The following is a 24,853-nucleotide window of genomic DNA, read 5'->3' on the forward strand; positions in this document are numbered from 1 at the left end:
CCTAGGGCAGGGCTTCAGCCAGACGCGAGGGTGGTGGTAGGGGGAGAACTGGCAGCGAGCTGCTGGCTATTAACTCATTTCTGTGCTGATAGCTGGGGGACCAAGTGATGTCCTGCAGGAGGCCAAGGACCGCCTCATCGACGTCAAGCTCTGCAGCAGCAGCCGCTGGTCCCGAGGGGCCATCCACAGCCACAGCTTGTGTGCTGGCTATCCGCAGGGCGGCATCGACACCTGCCAGGTAGGAGCGTGCTACAAGTGCAGCCCCAACAGCACAGGCAGCCCTGTGGCAACCGCCCAAACCTGCCCCAGCGCGTGCTTTGCCTGGCAAGTCAGCCTGATACTGCTGGGCCCCCTCCACTCTTGGGGCTCACCTCCCCTTGCCCAGATGCAGGTCCTTGCCCAGGGCCGCCCTTGTCCCAGAGGCCTGGCTCTCTGCCCAGAAAGCCCACCTCGTGCTCTTGGCAGCCCACAGCTCCAGATCCCAGTCCTGGAACATCCCCCTTCCACACATCCAGGATCCCTGTGCAAAGAGGAGAGAGAGAGCCCTACCTTACTGGCCCACGACCCCCTCCCAGACAAGCTTCTGTAGGCTCCAGCACCTGAGCAGAGCCTTTCTGTGCAGTGAGGACAGCTCTGGCAGGTGCTGCGGGAGAGAAGGAGCTGGCCATAATGCTGACAGGGGCCACCCAACACCACCTTAACCTTCTCTCCTCCGCTGCAGGGTGACAGCGGTGGTTCTCTGGCGTGCAAAGAGAACACCAACAACTACTTCTGGCTTGTTGGAGTGAGCAGCTGGGGGAAAGGCTGTGCCAGACCAAACCAGCCTGGAGTCTACACCTCCACTCAGCACATCCATGACTGTATCCTGGTACGGATGGCACTGCGCCCAGCACTAACAGCTACTCCAACAGCACGGGCATGGAGTCATTTTCTCTCCACCTCAACCCCCTTTCAGAGGCCAAGGCCAACACCAACACCAACACAATCGGGCAGCATTAGCTCCTGCCCATTTCCACACCAGAAGCTGGTGCAATTCTTTACTCGGATGAAGGAGCTCCTGCAGTTCCTCAGGTGAAAAAAGGCTTGAGGAGCGAGATCAACAGGAGCCAGCGCAGGCTGCACTCTACCACCACCATTTCCTTCTGGGGCAATGCCTGCTGGTCCAAAGGCAGCCTCAGCATCAAAGGCCTGCTCTGTGCTGCCCGCTCTCCTCCGAGTGCACACAAATGCTGAAGCTGACCTAGTTCTTCAAATAAAGTTGCCAGTTTTCACAGCTAACCTTCTCAGCGTCCAATTCACTGTCGTGTGCAAGGCAAGGACTTCCGTGCCCAGCAAAATGAGGCTGCAGGCAGTCAAGGAGCGCACAAAGGGCAGGAGTCGCTCAGCAGGACTGACACCATGCCTGTTCAGAGAGGAGGGTGCTCAGAGCCATCATGGCATGGAGAAGACTGGCACATTGAGGCTAGAAAGAGGATACAAAATAACGATGTGACATGCAGACAACTCTGGGGGTGATGATTAGGACTCGGTTTAAGCCTTCGCTAATTGGAAAGATGAAAGAAAGCTGGCAGGAGTTACAGTGCCATGAGGAAGAGCCAGATGTGTCGCATTAATTTGGCAGAAAATAAACCCCCTTGCTTTCTAATGCTCTTCACCGAAGTGAGAGGCTAGGTGCGGCTAGGTTTAAATTCTGAGTGATGTCCAATTTGCCACTACCAGTCCAGTCGCGTTTAATACGAATATTAAACTACCACGATACTGGATACACTAATAGCAGTCTGCACCTTCAGTCCAGTCGTGCTCATTAACTAGCATGGCTGCATTCGGTCGCGTTCAGTGAGAAACTGTGACAACTGGCTACTGAAACAGGTCAGTTTTATTTATTTGCAGCAGGTACAGAGGTTTTTTGAATTGCCGGTGATAGTGACTGTCTGCAAGAAAGCACGTGCAAATCCAAAACGCGTGAAAAGGTTACAAATAATACAGCCTGGCTATAAACATTAGGGAGTAACTATTCCCGAGAAAAGTGCTTAGTTTAAGTCTAACCCAAGGTGTCCCAAGGGGGGGGAGAAGCAAGGCTCAGCCCATCGGCCAATCCCGGTTGTCGGAGGCAGTCTGAGGTGGCACAGTGTTATCTTCTCTTCCTCTGAAGATGATCTTCGAAAATCCCCCATTTCCCTGGCTATTTTTATATCCTTTCTACCTTTAAGGTGGAGTTTGAGTGACTGTAGTCATACATACCTTTTATCATGATTGGTGTAAAATTTTCTCGCTTCACGTTTAAAGGTACAGTTTACGAAAAATTGAGGGCGCAGACTCAAAGAGGGGTGGTCGCACCTCAGAGGTGGGTAGCCTTCGGGATGGAGGTGTGTTTTGGTATTAAAATGATATTAAAACGAGCAAAGTTCACGAGAGGGTAGCACTTTGGCAAGGTTTCGAAAACCTGTTGGCTCAGGGGTCCAGATGAGCTGCTTATCAGTTCTAGAGAACCATTTCTTCCCGCTGTATCATCACGGAGCAGGGCCACGAAGTCTCCACTCCGTTCCGTCCGCTATGGTGCATTGCAGGGAGTTGCTGTGTGAGTGGATTCCTCGCATGCCTGCTGCAGCTGTGTCCCATCCTCGGAGCTCCTTTTGATTTCATGCTTTGCCTCAATGGGTGAACACTGCTACGTTTTTCATATAAACCTTAATTTTCAGATGTAAAACCTTAATTTTACTAATAATTCCACAAGATGTCACCAGAAGTTAAGGGGGAATGGTGTGAGAGATGGCCACACTTCACCAATATCTGAAGGAAGAGCTGGGGTCATTCTGGGGAGAGGACTCTGGCAGGGACAGCTGTACCCAGGAAACCACTGCAGTAAGGCCATGGAAGGCCAAGATAACCCAGCTAACAGCCCCTGAAAGACCAAATCTGTTCCCAGATGTGACAAACCTGGGAGCAAGGGGGAGAAAGTAGCCGGGGCTACGTCCCTTGTTTGGGAGGAGACAAGGGCAGAGAAAGGGAGGAGCCAAGGAAGTGGAGGGGGATGAATAAGCATGGAAAATGGAGAGAAGGGGGGCTCAAGGAGCTCATCCCACATAAGCAAACTGCTGGTTGGTTTGCTTGTTTGGCTGGGCCCTGTCCCGAATCACCACAGCCTCTCCTACCTTGTTCTTGAGAGCGATTCTACATCCTTTTCTGTGTGGCCCTGCTCTGTACCTGATCGAGGGGTGGGTCCAGAGACCTGGCTGCTGGTGGTGGCAGAAGGGAACACAGGTCAAAGGGAACCCGCAGTTGGAAACACCGAGTGTCTGGGGCCAGCTACTGGTGGGAGCGCTGTGTGCGTGCGCAGTTCACTAGCGAACCTGAAGCTGGACTAGCTCACGAGCAAGAGGAGCTGCAGATCTGGACAGACCCAAGGTATGTGCCAAGTACTGGGTAAGCAGCTTGAGATCCAGCCACGGATTTTATTTGAACTTCATTCCCATGCGAATATTTAAGGAATCCACGAACATGCTGTGCTTGCGATTCTAGGGAGTGACGTGTGTGTATGATGTGTTCAGTACTGAACATCAGTCCTGACCAGGTGGAGAGGAAGACAAGGACTGGGTTGTGCTTTTTCTGTCAAGCGGGTGCTGGTGAAGGTACGGCTCTATCTATGTTAATCTGTTCTGCCCTTTGTGCCAGTGAAGTATGCGTGCGTGTTCTTGAACGTGAGCTGGCTCTTTGGAAGACCAACTAAGTCTCTTGTACCTGTGCATGGGAGCAGCAGTCCCATCCATTGGACTGAGACAGGAGAAACCTGGCAATGGGAGTCCTCCCAACTGAGCTCCAGCTCTTCTGCAAGCAGGCATTCTCTGGGAGGAACACAGGCTGCACACAGCACGCACTCACACGCACGTGCACACACACGCACGCATGCAGCATGCACAGAGTACAGGGACATAAACTCTGTGCACACATACACTGCATTCAGGCAGAGGGTGCATGTGCACACAGGATGCACGGAGACGCAGATGGGGTGTGAAGAGAAGGTGCATCGCACACCCTGGGTGCATGCACACCCGTACCTCAAAACACACGCCTTGAACACAGAGCACAACACGCAGTGTTCACGTGCACACAGAGTGCATACATTGATAGAGGGGATTGTAAGAAACGTGAAACTATAACAAAAAAGTCTTAATATTTTCTAGTTTTTAGTAGTCTTTAGTACTGTAACTTGTATTTCTGCATGCATAGTGATCTAACGATGCAACTGTTACACTAATCCCTGTTTTCTCATTAAGGAATGTAGTGGAAGGACATGGGCACAAGCTATCACTTAGTCGTTAGACAAAATAATTAAATGAAACAAAAGTGGTCTTGGTTCTCAGCAAATAATTGGGATAATTGTGGGATAAAAGAGACTCCTAAATAATTCTACTCCAGACAGCCCTGCCTTGGGAGGGCAAATGCGCCAAGCTACAGAGATAAGGAGGCACCCCGAGAGCAAGAAGAGCGGAGCAAAACACCCTGAAGGACATGATCCACGTGATCCTGGAACTGAGTTTGCGCAGAAACAAATGTCAATCAGTGAACAGCGTGATGAAGAGGATGGGCCTTCATCTTGGGACCCCCGAAGACCACCCAAAAATGCTAACAGACATGCGTGAAAGATATTTACATATGCTAATTAGTTCCTAGAAATAGAATGAATATTTACATGTGTGATTGCATTTAACCTGAAATGACAGGGTGTTTGGCGCATACGTTTGGAGGAGAAATCCCCCGTGTGCCCAGCACCGCAATAAAGAATCCCTGCTGACCAGTGTGCGTTGTACTGTTAGGTTTTTCCTACCGGATCTTCAAATCAATATATTTTATTTTTTCCCTTTATTTCCCCAATCCCCCTCACTTTTAAATTTTTTTTTTACGTGAGCTTTTATTCCCTTGTCTGTTTTTAAAAACTTATTGCTCATCTTTTCTCAGTGCCATCAATTTGTAAGTTTTTTCGTCCATTTTAGTATGCCAGCTCTACTTTTATTTTTTTTCTTATCTCCTTAATCCCCATCGCTTTTAAAATTTTCTGTCTACTTTTATCCCGTTCGCAGTCTTTATTTGTCTGCCTTTTATTTTTTGATTATTTCTTGTCTTGCCTCAGCACGGTAGCTTTTAAAATTTTCTTTCTACATCTCTTTTAGTTTGCCGTCCCTCTTTAGTAATTCTTTTTCCTTTATTTCCCCTAATGCGGGTAATTTTTAAAATTTTCTTTCTACACCTGCTTTTTTCCCTTTGTTGTCTTTTTTAAATTATTCCTTAATTTTTTATTTCTCGTCTTTCTTTAGCGCCGTCTTTTGTTATGTAATTTTTCTGTGTCTCTGTTTTAGTTCCCTGTCCCTATTTTGTATTATTGCCCTTTAGTTCCTTAACCCTCCTCGCTTTTTAGAAGTTCTTTCTATGCCTATTTTTTTTCATTTGCTGGCTTTTAAAAATTATTTCTTCTCCCGCTTCTTTGCCGTCACTTTTTATACATTCTTTCTATGTTTCTGTTTTATTTTGCTATCACCTTTTTTTTTTTGTTATTTCCTTAATCCCCATTGCTTTTAAAATTTTCTGTCTCCTTTTATCCCGTTTGCGTTCTGTATCTGTGTACCTTTATTTTTTAATTATTTCTCATCTTTTCTTGGTGCTGTCGCTTTTGAAATTTTCTTTCTACCTCTCTGTTTTAGCTTGCAGTCCCTCTTTTGTAATTTTTTCCTTTATTTCCCTAATGATCATCGCTCTTTGAATTTTCTTTCCGCGACTGCTTTTTGCTGCCTTTTAAAAATTATTCCTTTCTTATCTCTGACATCAGTTTTTAGAGTTTGTTTTATGTTTTAGTTTTCTGTTGCGACTTTCAAGCTTTTTTTCCTTATTTCTATAACCATGATCTCTTTCAAAATTTAAATGTTTCATCCTGTTCGCTGTATTTATTTCACCACGTTTATGTTTCTGTTCCTCATATTTCCTTAGCATGCTCGCTTTTTAAATTTTCTTTCTCTATCTCTTTTAGTTTGCTGTCCCCATGGTTTATTTTTTCCTTTTATTTCCCTAATCTCCGTCGCTTTTTAAAGATTCTTTCTACTCCTGCTTTTATTCCCTTTGCTGGTGTATAAATTTGTTTCTCGCCTTTCCTTGTTACCGTTGCATTTGAATTTTCTTTTCGCACCCGTTTCAGTTTGCTGTCCCTATTTTTCAATTCTTACCTTTATTTCACAGCCCCCCTCGCTTTTGAAATCTCTCATCTATGTCCACGTTTTTCCCTTCGATACCTTTATTTGTAATTTTTTCTTGTCCTTTATTCGCATCCTCGCTTTTTAGATGTTCTCGTTACGCCTCGGTTTTAATTTGCTGTCGCTTCTTTTTAATGTTTCTGTTGATTTCCCTAATTCCAATTGCTTTTTAAATTTTTGACGGTTATCCCGTTTGCTGTCTTTATTTTGCAGTTATTTCTTTTAAATATTTGTTGTGTTTCCTTAGTACCATCACTTTTTAGGTTTTTCTTTCTCTGGCTTTTTCAGTTTGCTGTCTCTAATTTTTAGTTTTTTCCTTTTATATCCTTAATGCCACTCGTATCCAAGTGTTCTATGTCTGCATTTTTCCCTTTGATGTCTTTATTTTTAATTATTCATTGTCCTTCCTTAGCGCCCTTTCCTTTTAGATTTTCTACATCTCTGTTTTACTTTGCTTTCCATAATTATTAATTTTTCCCCTTTGCTTCCCTCATCTCCGTTTTTTAAATTTCATACTTTTCTCTCATTCACTGCCTTTACATTTTCATTACGTTTTCTCAGGTTTCCTTGGCTCCATTGCTTTTTAGATTTTTCTTTCTTTTTACATCTGGGTATAATTCCTCATCACACTCTTAATTTTGGCTTGTTTCCTTAATTTCTTCTATAATGTTCTGTCTAATTTTATCCCGGTTGCTGTATTTATCTCCCTGTCCTCGTATTTTAATTATTTCTTGTGTTTCCTTAGCACCCTCGCTTTGTAAGTTTTCTTTCTCTGTTTCTTTTAGTTTGCTGTCCTATTTGTTCATTTTTCGCTCTATTTCACTAATCCACTCACTTTTTAAATTTTCTTTTTACACCTGCTTTTATTACTTTTGCTGTTTTTAAAAATTATTTCTCATCTTTCCTTCGTGCTGTCGATTTTTAAATTTTCTTTCCGAGTCTCCTTTTTAGTGTGCTATCTCTATTTCACAATTATTTCCTTTACTTTCTTAATGCCTATCATTTTTTAAATGTTCTTCATACGCCTGCTTTTGTCACTTTGATGTCTTTACCTTTAGCTATTTCTTCTGTTTCTTTAGTGCCCTCGCCTTTTAGGTTTTCTTTCTGCATCTGCATTTTAGTTCTCCATCCCAGTTTTTCAGGTTTTTTCCTCCCTTTTTTCGCAAGGTGGCTGCAGAGGGGTCCTGGGAGGGGGTGATGTGCTACGGGGCTGGGGCCAAGGCCCCTGTTGGTTCCAGCAGGGCTCCAGCTGTGGGCTGGGGCAGCCCAGGTGGGACCCGTGATGTGAGGATGGGGCTGGGCCGAGGTGTTCTAAAGGCTGCAGGTGGGGTTGGGTTGGGGTAGCCTTGGGTGCAGTCGGTGAGGTGAGGATGGCTCTGCTGTGCCAAGGGGCTCTGGCTGGGGAGGGGGCTGGCTGTGGAGCGAAAGGAAGGGGGTACTACAGGCAATGGGGGGTTCCAGCAAGGACCGTCCAGTCTGCGTGGCAAGGCAGGATTGCTCCCAGCTATCCTGGACAGAGCACACCACCAGCACACAGCTCTGGGAGCTCAGTGCCTCCATGGGCTGCGTGTGTGAGCTGCCGTGTGTCCGGGAAGCTTTGTGGGAGAGAAGTGTCGACGCACCTGCTGCCTGCTCCTGGGTTGGCAAGCGTCAGGCAGCCAGCGCTGCGGAGGAGGAAGGTGGCTGAGGCCGAGAGAGAAGCCTCGGGGCAGTAAAGGTCTCCTGCCAGTGCCAGGAGCTGTGGTGAGTCGTCTGTCTGGGCCCATCCCTGCCACGCTTCTCCAGATCTCTGCCTGTCCCTGCCTCTGTCTCCTTTTTGGGCTCTCTGGCTCCCCAAAGTTTTTTGCTCTTCTGCCAACACTGCCCCGTATCTTGTTGCCTTCTATATTTCCTTGCTATGTCTCTCCCTTTCTGGCTCCCCACCTGCTATTGTCAGGAAGTCTGGGCTGGATGAGCGGTCAGTGAAGTGGATTGAGAACTGGTTGAATGGCAGAACTCAGAGGGTTGTCATCAGCGGAGCTGAGTCTAGCTGGAGGCTGGTAACTAGTGGTGTTCCCCAGGGGTCAGTACTGGGCCCAGTGTTTTTAACTTCTCCATCAAAGACCTGGATGAAGAGTTAGAATGTACCATCAGCAAGTTTGCTGATGACACCAAACTGGGAGGTGTGGTAGATACACCAGAAGGCTGTGCTGCCATTCAGTGTGATCTGGACAGGCTGGAGAGTTGGGCAGAGAGGAACCTGATGAGGTTCAAAAAGGGCAAGGGCAGGATCCTGCACCTGGGGAGGAACAACCCCATGCATCAGAACAGGCTTGGGGCAGACCTGCTGGAGAGCAGCTCTGTGGAGAGGGACAACAGGTTGACCATGAGCCAGCAGTGTGCCCTGGCTGCCAAGAAGGCCAGTGGCATTCTGGGGTGCATGAGGAGGAGTGTGGCCAGTAGGACGAGGGAGGTTCTCCTTCCCCTCTACACTGCCCTAGTGAGGCCCCATCTGGAGTACTCTGTCCAGTTCTGGGCTCCCCAGTTCAAGAAAGATGAAGAGCTACTGGAGAGAGTCCAGCAGAGGGCTATGAGGATGAGGAGGGGACTGGAACATCTCCCCTATGAGGAGAGGCTGAGGGAGCTGGGCTTCTTCAGCCTGAAGAAGAGAAGGCTGCGAGGGGACCTAATATATACTTACAAATATCTGAAGGGTGGGTGTCAGGAGGATGGGGCCAAGCTCTTTTCAGTGGTGTCCAGTGACAGGACAAGGGGCAATGGGCACAAACTGAGCCACAGGAAGTTCCAGCTGAACATGAGGAAGAACTTCTTCCCTCTGAGGGTAACAGAGCACTGGAACAGGCTGCCCAGGGAGGTTGTGGAGTCTCCTTCTCTGGAGATATTCCAGACCCGCCTGGACAAGGTCCTCTACAGCCTACTGTAGGTGACCCTGCTTCAGCAGGGGGGTTGAACTAGATGACCCACAGAGGTCCCTTCCAACCCCTACCATTCTGTGAATCTGTTTCATTCTTCCCCCACAGCCGCCTTCCCCCTTTCTTGGGAAAATTGCACTTCTAAGTCTCCCTCTACCCAGTGACCTGTGTCTGTTTTCGGTGACCGCCTCTGCTCTATGCCGTGTCGCTGCTCCAGTGTCCTTTCCCTCGGGCCATCTACCCAGCTCCCTCTCCCGACGTTGATATTTTTACCCGTGTGACCTGTACCCCATTGCTTTTGACATTTTCTCTCTGTGTCTACATTAGACCCATTCCCTATCCGTCTGTTTTATTTCTTCCTGCTTGTCCTCTACTTTGTTGCTTTTTGATTATTTTTTTTTCCAATGTCTATATCTATTGAGTTTGCTGAGCCTATTTACGTCTTGTCTAAGTGATGTAAAGGATGGATTGTGCGCATAGAATCCCTTAGACAAACTGTTTACTGAGTCCGGGGCTCAGTTTGGATTCAGCCGCACCCAGACTCCTCTCTAAGGAGGAGTTTAGAAAACAAGGGTGTCCATTCTGAACCTCACGGCTCCATGGAAGGGTATCCGTGGCAGTTTTGTCTGACCCTGTCTTCTACGCAGTAGATAATGCAGTGTACCTTACCATTGAATCTTGTTCAACCACTGTCGCAAGTACTATCAAATTTTGTTAAACTGCTGTTGTCTATCAAGAAACATTTTGTTGCTTCTCTGTTATGAATGCAGCGCATCATTCCATCTGTGACATAGGCCTACTTTTGTTTGCCTTTGCTCTCTTTAATTATTTCTTCTCTTGCTTCTTTGCCATCACTTTTTAGATTGTCTTTCTCTGTTTTAGTTTGCCATCGGTTTTTGAATTGATTCCTTATTTCCCTCATCGCCATGGCTTTGAAGATTTTCTGTCTACTTTTATCCCATTTGGTGCCTTTTCTTTCAATTACTTGTCTTTCCTCAGTGCTGTTGCCTCTTAAATTGTCTTTCTACGTCTGCGTTTTAAAGTTTGTTCCTTGTTTCTTTAATCCCTGTTGCTTTGAAAAAATATCTGTCTAGTTTTATCCCATTCACTGTCTTTATTTTTAATTGCTTCTTCTTTTCTTAGTGCCCTCATGCCTTTTAGATGTGATTTCTACCCCTCTGTTTTAGTTTGCTGTTCCTTTTTTTTGTTTTTCCCTTTATTTCGCTTATCCCTTTGTCTTGGAATAGATTTTTCTATGCCTAAATTTTTCCCTTTGCTGCCCTTTGAAAATGATTTGTTCTCTTGCTTCTTTGCCATCATTTTTTAGATTTTCTGTCTCTATTTTTGTTTTATTTTGCTGTTGCTATTTTTAAATTTTGGTTTCCTCATTTCCTGCAACACCATTGCTTCAAAAATTTCCTGTCTACTTCTATCCCGTTCACGGTCTGTATTTGACTACCTTTATTTCTTTGTTATTTCTTGTCTGTCTTAGTGTTCTTGCTTTTTAGATTATCCTTCTACATCTGTCTTTTCTTTTGCTGTAGCTACTTTTTCATTTTCTGCTTTATTTCCCTAATGCTTTATTTCCCTAATGCTTGTTGCTCTCTCCATTTCTGTTCTACACCTACGTTCGTCCTATTTTCTGTCTTTTCAAAATGCTTTCTTTCTTCAGTGCCATCACTTTTCAGATTTTCTTTCTGCATTTCCTTTTTAGTTTGCCGTTGCGACTTTTTTCTCTTTATGTCCTTACTCGCTGTTGCTTTTAAAATTTGTCTGCTTTTGTCCTGATCGATATCTTTATTTCACTGTCTTTGTGTTTTCATGATTTCTTATCTTTTCTTAGTGATCTTGCTTTTTAAATTTTGTCTCTTTTAGTTCGCTGTCCCTACTTTTCCCTTTCTTTCCCTAATCTCCACTGCTTTTTCAATGTTCTTTGTATGCCTTTCTTCCCTTTGCTGTTTTTTTCAAACTATTTGTCTTGCCTTAGCGCTGTTGCATTCAAATTTTCATTCCGCACCTGTTTCAGTTTGCTGTCCCTTATTTTTTTTTCCTTTATTTCTATAACCCCCTCTTGCTTCTCTTCCCTTAGTGCCTTCCCTTTGTAGGTTTTTTTTTTTCCATGCCTCCATTTTATTTTGCTGCCACTTTGTTTGAAGTTTTGTTGCTTTCCCTAATACCCAGTGCTGTTCAAATTTTAGAGTTCTTTCACTGTTATTTCTTATAAACATGTCTTGTCTTTCCTTGGCGACCTTGCTTATTAAATTTTCTTTCTACGTAGATTTTGGTTTGCTGTCCCTATTTCTGAATATTTTAACTTAGTTGCCCTTATGCCCGTCGCTTTTAAAAGTTCTTTCTATGGCTTCATTTTCAAAAGAATATTCTTTCCGTTTTCACTTGTTATCAGTTTGCTGTCCTTTTTGAAAATTATTTCTTGTCTTTCCTGGATGCTGTTGCATTTTAAATTTTTTTTCTACGTCTGTTTTAGTTTTCTGTTCCCATTTCTTCATTTTTTCCATTTGTTTCCCTAAACCCTGTTGCTTGTTACATTTTCTAATTTTATCCCCTTTGTTATCTTTACTTTGCTCTCTTTTTCTCTGAAATTTTTATCTTTATTTCCCCATTTCAGTTGGCTGTCCCTATTGTTTGGTTTTTACCTTTATTTCTCAACCCCGTCTCACTTTTAAAATCTTCTCTCTGTCTCCACTTTTTTCCCTTGCCTACCTTTATTTTCAATTACTTCTTCTCTTTCCTTAGCATCCTCACTTTTTAGATATTCTTGCTATGTCTCCATTTTACTTTGCTGTCACTTCTCTTGAAGTTTGCTTATTTCCCTAATCCCAATAGCTTTTTAGGTTTTTTTTTTTAGTTATCCTGTTTGCTGTCTGCATTTGGCTGTTATTTCTTGAATTATTTGGCTTTCCTTAGCGATGTGACTTTTAACATTTTTCTACATCTGTTTTACCTCGCTGTCCCTATTTTTTTCCCTTTCTTTCCCTACTGAATAGCGCTTTTAAAAATCTTCTTTCCACACCTACCTTTTTTCCATCTGCTGTCTCTTTCAAATTATTTCTCGCATTTCCTTAATCCCCTCGCTTTTTAAATTTTTTGTCTATGTCTTCATTTATTTGGTTTGCTCTCCCTATTTTTTAACTCTTTCCTCCCATGTTCCCGTGGATTTTCAAAGTTTGTTTCTACGTCTACTTTTGTCAAGCTTCCTATCCTATAGCGTATTTTTCTTCTGTGTCATTTCTACTGTCGCTTTTATCATACGCTTGCTGTGTCTTTAGTTTGCCATCCTTATTTTTTAATTTTTTCTCTTCATCCTCCGGTTTAAATTTTTTTTTTTTACATCTACTTTTATTTAGTTTTCTGTTTCTCCTTTTTAATCTTTTCCTCTCTTAATCCCCATCGCTTTTCAAATTTACTTTCTATGTTTCTGTTTTAGTTTGCTGTCCTTGTTTTTTCATTGTTTTCCTTTATTTTCCTAATCCCAGTCACTCTTAGTATTTTCTGTTTGCACCCCTGAAGCCCCTGCATCAGCTGCTCCTCAGGAGCTGTTCTGAGCCACACCCTGCCTTCTGCAGGCATCTCACACCTTATGCCTTCCCACAGCCTCAGGGCTTTGCTGCAGGCCCATGGAGTAGGTGAAACCCCAATGCTTATAATCTAGGAGGGGCCTGCCACAAGCTGCAAACCTTCAAGGGACAACATGATCCTCTGTGCAATCGGGAAAGGCTATGAGCTGTCCCATACACTGAAAGATACTATGCCTTACATCCTTGCCACTTTCTTGAGAAATACTCAAACATTGTACAGACACCTACCAGATACTCACTTTCACCCCTGCCGGAAAACGGCCTCATCAGTCCGACTAAGAGATGTGATGCCAGCAAGTTATGAAGTACAGAGCGAAACTCGTGGAAAAAAAACAATGTTCCATCCTCAATCAAGTCAGGACTTCCAGGAAAGTGTAATGCACCTAGAATAAAAAGAATAATGTATTCTACTAAACAATCTTGCCATCCCTGAATGCTCAATAAAAAATGACTGACCTGAACAAAGAGGTGCAGCTAAATACATTCTCTACCATATCTGCTGCTGAGCCTTGACTCGTCCTGAAGATCTTACCTCAGACAGACACCCCTGCTGCTCTCCCAAACAGAGGTATCTGACATGGTGGAAAGAAAGGTAAGAGGGCTCTGGGGCAAAGCGCAAGCCTGGGGAACAGTCTCTTCTGAAGAAGAAAGGTACAAAGCCTGCCGCAGAACTAAAGGATGGCCACGCAACACAAGTATGCTTGTGGGAAGCATAGTAGCAGAAATAGAGGGGTACAGAGGTGGCCAGAGAGACAGAGGGCGGCTCAAGGGCACAGAGGTACTCAGGAGGGGATTTGAACAGCATACAGATGTTCTGAGTGAGACACTGACCCACCCACTGGAGATGAGTGAGATGGAGGAGAGGACAAAAAGACTGCTCTGAAGAAGAGGAGATGTTCTAGCAAAGCGAGAGGGGTACCAGCGACGCTCTAGAGACAGAAGTGTGCTGAGGAGACCCTCTAAAGCCTCAGGATGAACCAAGAGAACGGGGCAGCGGGGTAAGACACAAAGAAAACTTAAAAAGCAACAGAATATGGGACAAATGAGAGAATAAAAAAAGAGAAAGACAATTTTAAAAATCAAATAGGTACAAGGCAGAGGAGGAAAAAAGCTTAAACATAGGGACAGAAAACTAGATAAAAGTAGACATGGGAAATAAATACGAAAAATGAAGGCATTGAAGGAAAAAAAACCCTAAAAATAGGGACAACAAACTAAATAAATGGAGACATAGAAAGGAAATTGATAAATGGAAAGAGTACACAACAAACAAGAAAGAAAAAGTAGGAATAGGAACTTGGCAAAAGCAGATGTACAAAGAAAACTGTGAAAAGCAACAAGATTAAAGAAAATAATGAAAAAATAAACAGGAACATCGAAGTAAATGAACAAGGACATAGAAACAAAATTTTAAGAGCAACAGGGGACAGCACAGACTAGAATTAAATAACAAGTAAAGACAGTGAACTGGATAAAAGTAGATATATGCTCTGGTTTGGCTGGGATAGAGTTAATTTCCCTCCTGGTAGCTGCTGTGTTTTGGATTTAGCACGAGAAAAATGTCGAGAACACTGATGGTTTTAATGGTTGCTATGAAATCAAGGGCTTTTTCCAGTTTCTCATATCCAGCTCATGATCAGGTGTGCAGGAGCCGAGAGGGAGCGTAGCCAGACAGATAGCCAAGCTGCCCAATGGAAATATTCCATATGATAGAGGTCGTTCTCAGTTGATGAAAGAGGGATGGTTGGGGTTGGGAAGCCATCTGCTTTCCCATTTCTGTGAGTTCAAATCCTCTCTGGTCCAGAAGTTTGAAGTTTTTCTGGGAGTCTGGTCTTTTTTGGGAGTTTTGTGACATTTGCAAAACTTGTGAGTTGGGTGCTCTGTGTCACTGCTCAGGGACTGGCTGTGAATCAGTCATCAAGCGGTTAGAAAAACCATATTGTATGTAGTTTTCATTGCATATTCATCATCATTATCATTGGTATTTAATTTATTATCTTTTTCAACTGTCTTTATCTGAAGTGATGAGTTTCCCCTTTGGTCCATTTCTCCTCCCCACCCCACTAAGGGTAAGGGGGGGGTGAGTGACTGGCCATCTAGTATTTAGTTGCCAGTTGCCAGGTTAAACTATGACAACATAGAAGAAATTAAAAGCAACATGACACAGGACAAAGAGGAGAGAATAAAAAAAAAAAAAAATAGTTAGGCATCTTGGTAAAAGTAGACATAGAAAGAAAATGTTTCCATGTGACCACATAGAGGACAGATAGGAAAAAAGTAAATAGAGTGCTAAAAATATATGAAAGCGAACATAGAAACAAAAATGCAGAAGTGCAGACATTAAGAGAAAAAAAAACAACTTAAAATAGCAAAAAACCTAAACAGCCAAGAGCCATAGAAGGAAAATTTTAAAAGCAACTGGGTACGGGTCAGATTAGAATGAATGAAAAAAATAAAGATGCTGCACTAGGTAAAAACAGATGAGAGAAGAAAATTTTAAAGCCAGGACAGACAGGAAACAAAACAAAAAGTGAGACACACCTTGATTAAAGTTTTTGTTCTCTGTCTACTTTTAAAAGCAACAGGATACAGAAAAAACAACAAACAGGGACAGAAAATTAGATAAAAGCACACCGAAGAACAGAATTTCAAAAATAAAAACAATTATGAGAGTAAAAAACCTGAAAAATAGGGACAGCAAACAAGATAAAAGTAGAGCTTGATAAAAGTAGACATAGAAAGAAAACTTTAAAGATGACTGCACTAAGGAAAGACAACAAACCATGAAAAAAAAAATGCAGTGAATGGGATAAAGGACATGGATAGGGCATTTAGAAAAAAAAAAAAGGATTACGAAGGAAAAAAGTGAAAAACAAGGACAGCAAAGCAAAACAGAGGAAGAAAAGGTAAGAGGCAAAGGTGAAAGGGACAGACAAGTAAAACATTACCAGATCCAGACTGTCAACTGGATAAAAGATGACAGAAAATAGTGACTGGGATTAGGAAAATAAAGGAAAACCATTAAAAAATAAGGACAGCAAACTATAACAGAAACACAGAAAGTAAGTCTTAAAAGTGATGGGGATTAAGAGAGGAAAAGATTAAAAAGGAGAAACAGAAAAGTAAAAAGCAGCTGTAAAAGAAAAATTTTAAACCACAGGATGAAGAGAGAGGGAAAATAAAAAAATAAGGATGGCTGTTAAAGATTTTATTCTCACATGAGTGGGTTACACTAGGTATTGCTTTATTGCTTTATTCACAACTCAGAGTTGGGCCATCACCTCAGTGAGTGGCAAAGCTTAACTCTCTAGACCGGTTTATATACATTTATTAAACCAATTACATCAAGTGTAAAATCTTCATAAGCTTCTAAGCAACCCTTCCATTCCTTTGAGTACATCATTTATTAAGTTCTTCCTGTTCTTCTGTCTTCGTAGAATTCTCCCTCGCTGGTTTCAGGCCTTGTTTGGTTTCAGGGTTGTCTCGGAGTTGTCGTCTGTCCTTCATCTTCCTTTGTGAATTCTGTTTGATACAATCCATACAATTAATTTCTATCCCAATTGCAACATACCGATTGTATGGTTTCTTAACACAGCTGTGTTTACACAGCTGTATCTACGTTCTAGTTCTATGATTTTATTCTATTCTATAATCAATCTTTATAATCAATCTCTAACAACCTCCTACTATACTTCTTCCACAATCAGATTATTCAGGGGAGGTGGAGCAAAACCAAAAACAAACACACACACCGCAAAAAAAAAAACCCAAACACACCACAGTCCCAAGAAGACAGCAACCCCCCACTTTCCTTCTTTGACATTACAAACACTACTAGGTGTTTGCAGTGAACGACTGGGAGACAGGTACTCGTGTGTTTGTAGGTTTAGGTGCCAAACCACTAAGTGGCTATATTCAAAAAAGACGTTTCAGGGCTAAACCCGTCACATTTCATTTTCACTCCATTCTTCAACAGGAAAAATAATAAGCAACTCCTACACCCTAGAATGAGGCCAGCTTATCTCTCCTAAAGGCTCTAGTCTTCAAGGCATTTCAGCACTAAAACTTCTCAACACAATTACTGTTAGTTAAATACATACGTGTATGTATTTAACATTCAGTTAAAAAAAAAGCTTCCCAATCTTAACTTGAAATGTTTGATGCTCTTATTCCATGGGGGCACAAATGATACTACCAGGGGAACACCAAACTGTATCAAAAGTGACTACAGAGCTCAGAGCAGGGGTGGTAGCAGCAGCAGTGAAGGGCGTGAGGAGCCCCAGTTGCTGGTGAGGAGAAAGACAGTTGGAAAGCAAACAGAGACCTGACAAGCACTCTGGAGGTCCCCAAAACACACTAGCAGGCATATGGAGGCACACAAGTTTCAGTGAAAGACATTTGGAGGTCCCCTGGCTACACATAAAATACTGGAAGCGCCCCAGACAAAGCAAGTAAAACACAGAGGCATCATTGCCCAAACCTAATGGTAACTCTAACCCTAAGATGCTCTTAATGGTGCACCAGTAAGTTCTGCCATGCATTGTGACCTTCAGACTGCCTTTTGGTGTGCTTCAGGCATATCTGGGAGCTATCTCAAGTGCACCAGAAGCATATAAGGGGCTTTCTGTGCCCTCTGCTCTCAGAGAGTTGCTGAGGTGAACCAGGTGCTTGAGTGACATTGTGTCCACACCAGACTCTGCCAAGCAACTTCTGCTGTGCCCACAGCAGCCTCCATCAGTCTTACCTCCCACCTAAGGGCCCTTAGAGGGCCTTTGGTGGGGACCAGGTGCCTCCAAGTGCCCAGCCCTAAGCTGACTCTTTACCATTACTCTTACCGTAAGCCACCCATAGTTTTCTATGAATGCCTGCTGATGGCACTCACGGGGCCACGGTGCAGGGCATTTTAATGTGTGCCAGCAGAAGCCAAGAGCCATTTGGAGTGCATCATGGGCACCTGAGTAACATTTCTCTTCTTCCCAGTGGTCTGAGAATGCCTTTTCACCCGCTTCTTCATATGCTGTGTAAATCTAGTACCTTCAGATGCCTTCTGGTGAGTGCACAGGGCCTCAAATACGCCTTTCATCGTACCCAAGGGCCTCTGGAGTGCCTTTGGTGTGCCCCCTAGGGTACCTCTTGAGTGCCTAGAGATAATCCTAACCCAAAGTCTAAACCTACACCCACCTCCAGTGGTCTACAGGTGCCTTCTGGTGTGCAACATGCCTTTCAAAGGGCCTTTTGGTGTGTCCCAGCAGTGTCTGAGAGCCATCCAAAGTTCATCGAGTCTTCTGACTATGTTTCTGTGTTCCCTCCTGATGTGAGAAATTGACATTTAGTTTGATTTTGCTATAGCTTTAATTTGATTTTGTTATATAGCTTTGCAGCCATATTGAGGCAAGGATTAACCTCTGACATTTAGTTTGGTCCTATTCTTTGTAATCTTGCTAACAAGGACTGCTGTGAGCTCAAATGTAGGTAACCAGGACTGGTGCGAGACAGGGACTGATAAGGACTGATAACCAGGACCCTATTGTCTGCAAGAAGCCCCCCTCTAGCTGAAACTGGTGCTGCGGCTTGGAACTCAGCCAACGCAGACAACTCAGCAGTTTGGGGCCAAAGCTGAAAAGTACACAGCAAGGAAAACTACGGCCCTTCGTGAGAAAGATCAGAAGCCTTCATCCAGAAGACCTCCCCCAGATGACCACCAGATGACACTGCACAAGCGCTAATGATAATGAATTCCTGGAAATAATTATAATAATCATGCCTATTCCCAGAACTAATTGTAGTAATCCAGCCCACTTAGATCAATTTTGTAATAAATAGGTGCATGCTTTGTGACTCAGTGCGCAAGTTAAGAGGAGCGACCCCCCCCTTGCACCCGGCGCCGCAATAAACATACCTGCTTTATAACTCTCTGAGTTGTGGAGTTCGTTTCCGCACATCACTCCGTTGCTGTGCATCGAACTACAGGGATAGGTAACGGCTGCTTTCAGCTTTTGACTTTTATAACTGTTTCACTTTGCCTGAGAGCACTCTCTCAGAAGCACCGGCCTTGAGCCTAGTCAGGTGTTTGGGCCCTGCATCACTGCTGTCCCAGTCTGAGCAACAGAGATGTCGATTGTATTATAAAAGAACAGCTTACATATGTTTACATAAACCCATTCTTTTTAGAGTAGAACTATCTTCTGCTACTCCACAAACACTTTAGTTCTTAAAACCACACTTACGAAACTGAACTGTGTCCAAAAAGGGGCAGAATTCTGAGGGAAGCAAAAAGCTTCTATTGAGCACTTAACTTGTTCAACCATTTCAAATGAAAAACAATAATTAAGAACTCATTCAGTTCAGAAAAGCAGATTTCATTTTAAACAGCAGCACATACATACAACATTTTCAAAATATACATATTTGAAAGCAAGAGACTGCACTTCATTAATCAAGTTGCTGTGGTTCATCAATTGTTACAATTATATTTACAACCAAGTGGAGTTACTGCATCATGGCCTTCCTATGAGCTGGATGCTCTTAGGTTTCGCTAGTATAATTGTGCAATATACTATAACTGCTAGTAGGCTCATTAAAAAAAACCAGCCACACAACTTGTCGATCTCTATTACTGTTATCTGGAGGCTTCAGCTACCTGAGTAGACATCAGTATTTTAAATAGAGAAATGTTATTTAAAACAAGCGTAGCAAATCACAAACTTCAGGGAAACACTTTATGCACATAATACACAATTCTGAGTAGCTGTCTACATTTCTGAAGGACATTTCCTGAACTAGGACTAATCCCACCAGAAGCAACACAGCAGCATTTTGGTAAGGGAGGAAGCGAATTTTTCCTAAAACCTTTTGCTTTTATTTAGATGCAGAACAAAGATTAAATTCCTCAAAAGTTGCTTACATTTCTACATGTGTAAAAATACAATTGCATTACTATTTCTTTTCTTGTGTTTCACAACAGTTTCGCAAGCGTCAGATTATACATACACATACATGTCCTAACCCATCCACCATTTAGTAATTCACCATGGAAATATTTCCTACATAAATCTATCTTCTTAAAATATAATTTAAATATCATTTTTTAATAGAAAAAAAGCAGAACACATCATCAGAAGATTCAGCCTGCAAGTAATTCTCAATGCGCTAGAACTCTTACTGAAGCTTGCTCAAATTCGGGCAAAATCACTTTGTTTTCTTGTTTGGGGTGTGTGTGCTTGAACAAAAATGTGCAAAGAGATTAAGAATAAATGGTTATCACTTCACGTCCACTGCCTCGGACCAGGAGGACTCGATCCAGACCTTCCGTCAGAACTTCCAAAAACTCCATGTCTGAAATATTATTAAGGAATTTATTCAGCAAAGAAACACAATATCCACTAACATCTCAAAAAGTCTGACATACAATGCAAAAATCATGTTCAACATGTCACTCTTTACTGTCCCATTATGTAATCCATCTGCTTGCTCCAGTGGAAGTGAGGCCTAATTTGGGGGAAATTTCTAGTTCTGTCCTACTCCACTGCAGAAGAGATAAAAATAGATTTCTTTAAATAAGTTCAAAATTGAGGACTGCTTTACATCAATTCAATAAAACCCCCCACCATCACCATTTCTTAAAACTCTGCTTGTGGAATCAAAAATTGTTTTCTTAAAGGCAAATTTATGCTCACCATGGTTAGTAATGGTTGTCCCAACAAGTCAACAATGGCATGATCACAAAAATCAAGACTCTTAAGAAATATGGAAGCAATACAGTAGAGGATACAGTTTTCATCCCCTTTTCTGTTCTTAGGAGGTCCAGGCATATTCAAGAGAACTAGCTGAGCATGCTGAGATTTATTAAGCACTACTCCATTGAGCTTCACAGCAGTGTGCATTCTTCTCACATTTGACTGATTCCTAGCATGCAAACAAACATTTTAAAGTATTGACACAATCATTACTTATTTGAATTATATGTATTTTAATTTATACATTTAATCTATATGCACTTAGAATAAGTTATTTTCACAGTCACCAGTATTTGTACACATTCAAAATAAAACTGAGAAAATACAATACCTAGGTTTTAAAGATTTTTTTTCCCTTTGAAAAGAACATTTAACTTTGAAATTCAAGCAACTAAGAGTGCCAAAAATGCACAAATCTGCCAGTTATCTTTAACTAAGATGAAGCAAAAAATTAATTTAACAGAAATTAAGTTTCGTCAAAAACACTGAGAATCCAGTTTATTGAATTATCTAAAAAAGTAACTGGATTTGTAGAAGAAATTCCAAAAAAAGGAATTGCAGAAATGTAATAGAAAGATTACAGTATTTATATTGCACAAGATTTCCCTCCTGCTCCTTTGGAAATTTTACAAGATTACGGTAAGCCTGGTGAAGGAAATTCAGAAACAGCATAGAATTGATGAAAAAATTACTAGTTACTCATGTCAGCAGAGTAAACAATGAACTGAAATTGAGCTTCTCCCCTTACATTATCAGCATGAACTAATGTTTTGCTTGTTGCATCCATAGATACGGTTGCGAACCTGTACGCAAGAGGAAGAAACCGCTAAGACTTCAGAGATCGCCTTATTTTATCTTGGATGATTTTAGGTGCTCTTCAGCGCAAAACAAAAGAATAGTTTCCTTACAGTTCCTGAGAAACTGCTGTCTGTATAAAACTAGTCAAGGGCCATACGCTACAGTGCAACAGAAATACCCAGGCTCTATCTAAGTCCACTCTACAAAAGATCTACTGCCCAAAAGCAGATTCTTCACAAGTGAAGCAAGCCATTTCAAAGGGAACCTCAGAAACACAGGGTGACAGCACATCTGCAGAACAGAGATACTGGTATGTTGATATCAGATCACTCTGTCCTGTGCAATCTTCTTAGCACTGTAACTAGCCGTCTTGCTGTAAAAGCACAACTATACCCTGCTCAGCTGGGCTCACACGTCGTCCTATGGCAGAGAGAGGACTGGCACGTCAGTAGCAGCAGGACATCAGATGCCCTCTGAAGTGCCTGATCAAGCCTTGCGTCTTCTGAATTCCACTAACAGCAATTAATCAGCACAAACCCAAACACTGTTTCAGCTCAGGCAAACAATAGAAGTAATTAAGATACCTTTTCCCAAAAAATCCCACCACATTTAGGAGGCCAAAATTTACAAAAAGGAAATGCACAACTTTGTTCTACTACCAGAGGCCATTTCAGAGGACTACACCAACACTCAATCCTAGAACCTTCTAGCAACATAAGGCCACCCTCAGATTACACAAATAAGCATGGAGTTGAAAACAGCAGCCAGATACTGGTTCATTCAAACACAGGGGACCAAGAAAGATAGAGAATGCTGGGAGCATACGTACTTGTGTTCTACTAAGTCCTGTTTTTTTTTCCACTATGAAAGGAACAGCCGTTTACAGGATACTATTAGAAGCAGCATGTCTCATGTTGTATTTTCATCTTTGATTTTGCAAGGGCAATCGGGGGCAGGGGGGGATTTGGCCTGAAGCTTAGTGGCCAGTGGAGACAAGCCCCATCAATCTCGATTGATTGTCCTTCCCCCACCCCGACCTTTTCCCATAAGACAACGACATTTCCAAAACTGAGTTCCAGTCCCTCTGGGGGATTTTCTGTCACAGCAGCCACCTGTCCTAAGAACCAACTGTACAAAAAACAACAAGAATACTTCAAGCGCTCTTTTCAGAAGCGGAACACCAGCTTGAGAAGACCAAAGAACAAGTATGAAGCAAGAGACATGAGTGTATAACTGAAGAGGTATATAAATACTGAAGTAGAAACATTGTTAAACTAAAGATGAAGTGTAGGGGAAATATGGAGGGTCTAAATTTGTGATGGAGTGAGCAAGAATGCAGCACTAAAAGTACGGTTCAAATTGACTAAAGGTACAACGTGAACTGAGGCTGAGTAACTTCATCTAGCCTTCAATCACTGGTAGAAACGAAAATCATACATAGTACACAAAGTAAGCTTTCTAAGTTTCATAAGAAGCTCAATTTGTTAAACAGAGAAAATGAAGACAACACTACGCTCTGAAAACAAGCAGAGCAGTCACAAGCCCATCCAAGAACAAACAGACGTAGTGTCCCATTTTTGTATGCTGTCAGATGCAATGTATAGTTGAACTTAGGTTATTTCTACACATGCATGGGTTGGTAGAAGGGAAGCAAGAATTGGCATTTGATGAAATGTAGAAGTTCCCTTTGTGAATAAATTAATCCTTATTGTGCAAGCAGTTCTATCACACTGGGGGCTACTTTTCCAGAACAAAAATATATTCACTTTTTCATGTAGTTGATTAGAAAACAAAATACTACACTGGTGCACAGGATTACTGCCCACTTTTCCATTCTTACAGAAACTACAATACATATTCTGTGACTTACCTTGAACAGAAAGTTGATAACATTTGGAAGAAAACATTAACAGGTCACAATGAAGAATATTTTTCAGTGATAAAAGCTAAATCACAGTATATAAAACAAGGTACAAAAGGATATTCACACTGCAAATCATGATTTAGGAAACACGCATACAATATACAAGACCACAAGAACCAGGGAACACAGCCTACATCGCTTAAGTTAAATGAGATTTAGACTTACAGATTTCCCCATTCTCTACAAGAAGGGAAGCAATGGCACAGGAAAAAAATATTTATGCCATCAGGTACATTTTTAATTCAACAATATTAACATATTGTACAGGCACACCAAGTTTGAACTGTAACTTCCACCCCCAACCACATATAGCAGTTTTAAAGTCATAAAATCGGAAGTCTGCATTTTACACAATTCTAAAGTAGTAAAAGGAGATATTTCCAAGATATTACCAAAAAAAACCCATCCCTAAGAATTAGAGTGTAATGCAGTCCAGAACAAAAACAGTGCTTTCAAGTGTGATCGAGACGATGTTTGGAATTTGCAGAGAGCAAACTGTTTCTAAAGCGCTCAGAGGAAATCCACAAAACAACTTCGGATTTCAAGATGCTGGTTCTAAGTATACCTTCAAACTCTACTGTCTGCATGTCCTAGATTTAAGACATGTTTCCTTTAGATACTAAAATTGCCCTTGATATGCACAGTTTTGCTTTGGGCATGCGCAGAAAATAGTCTAGGCCATGCTTATAACTGCATTCTTCCAGAACTCCGAAAAGATGCAGGTATGTATATGAACCACAACACAGGGAAGTACACAAGCTGATATCTTTCTGTCATTGGTTTTGTGTCTACTGCTTCAGGCTTGACACAGGCAGTAGCTCTTATCTATTAAGTGACTTCTATTTAAGAAAAAGACATTAAGGAATATTTCAACAGGAAATACTATAACATGACAAATATATAAGCACAAATTTTATATTGCTGTAATTTACTGGATGAGGGCTGAGTATGTTTAAAAAAAACAAGCCCCCCACCCCAAAACCAAAACATAAGCTAAATGTCTTCAAGAGTCTACCTGCTTCTTTGGTACTCCCCCTATCCCAACAAAACACAATAAATGAGACAGGGAAATGATGTACGGTAATAAGTTATCCACAGGAAGAGAGAAAATGAGAAGTTATTATTAAGCATTTTAATATATATGCTTTCTGGTACAACCCAGAAATTGAGTTTACAGCTTGAAATCTGTCATATTTAAGCTTCATTCACAACGTTCTTGTGAATGACTCTTCACAGTCATTGTTGTTCCACTGAAGTCCATGCTAGTTTCATAGGGATGGCATTTAAGTGCACAGAAAGACCGTGTTTGTACTCAATTTTAAATCAACCAGAATCTCTTAAAAAACAAAACCCAGAACCACCACCAAAAAACCCACACACCAGCACACACACAATCAAATACAAAACTCCAAACACCACGTGTATACTTACGGCTTCATGTTGAAAATATCTTTAAAGCCAGACACATTTGAATCTTTGTTTTTATGCTTTTCAGCTACAAACTTTTCTTTAGTCCAGGTCATCTGCACTTTTTCTGGCACAGCAGCAGCAACACTTGCTTTGATTGCTGGAGCTGAGTGCGAGGCAGTGTTTCTGTCGTGGATCAGCTGAGCCTGGCCACAAAACAAACAATCACCCCAATCAGCAA

The 24,853-nt window shown here is 42.1% G+C and overlaps 1 protein-coding gene across 3 annotated transcripts in view; it reads right to left on the reverse strand.

Moving 5' to 3' along the window:
- Positions 1-2,406: 2,406 nt before the first annotated feature.
- The window catches only part of LOC104334080 (solute carrier family 12 member 7), a 91,030-nt gene continuing 68,583 nt past the window's right edge, over positions 2,407-24,853 (reverse strand). Inside the window, exons 22-28 of one of the 3 annotated variants that reach the window (XM_075418517.1) lie at positions 24,637-24,818; positions 20,519-20,652; positions 18,647-20,082; positions 17,929-18,056; positions 16,091-16,269; positions 12,987-13,130; positions 2,413-2,687 (exon numbers count right to left, since the gene is read on the reverse strand). In XM_075418517.1, coding sequence (XP_075274632.1) covers positions 19,991-20,082; positions 20,519-20,652; positions 24,637-24,818 — 408 coding nt within the window. In that variant the 3' untranslated portion in view covers positions 2,413-2,687; positions 12,987-13,130; positions 16,091-16,269; positions 17,929-18,056; positions 18,647-19,990. Of the gene's footprint in view, positions 2,688-12,986; positions 13,131-16,090; positions 16,270-17,928; positions 20,083-20,518; positions 20,653-24,636; positions 24,819-24,853 lie in introns of all 3 variants that reach the window. The other 2 variants (XM_075418518.1, XM_075418516.1) reach the window with 2 other exon arrangements.

The sequence above is a fragment of the Opisthocomus hoazin genome, chromosome 4 (genome assembly GCF_030867145.1).
Source record: "Opisthocomus hoazin isolate bOpiHoa1 chromosome 4, bOpiHoa1.hap1, whole genome shotgun sequence".
Classification (NCBI taxonomy): domain Eukaryota; kingdom Metazoa; phylum Chordata; class Aves; order Opisthocomiformes; family Opisthocomidae; genus Opisthocomus; species Opisthocomus hoazin.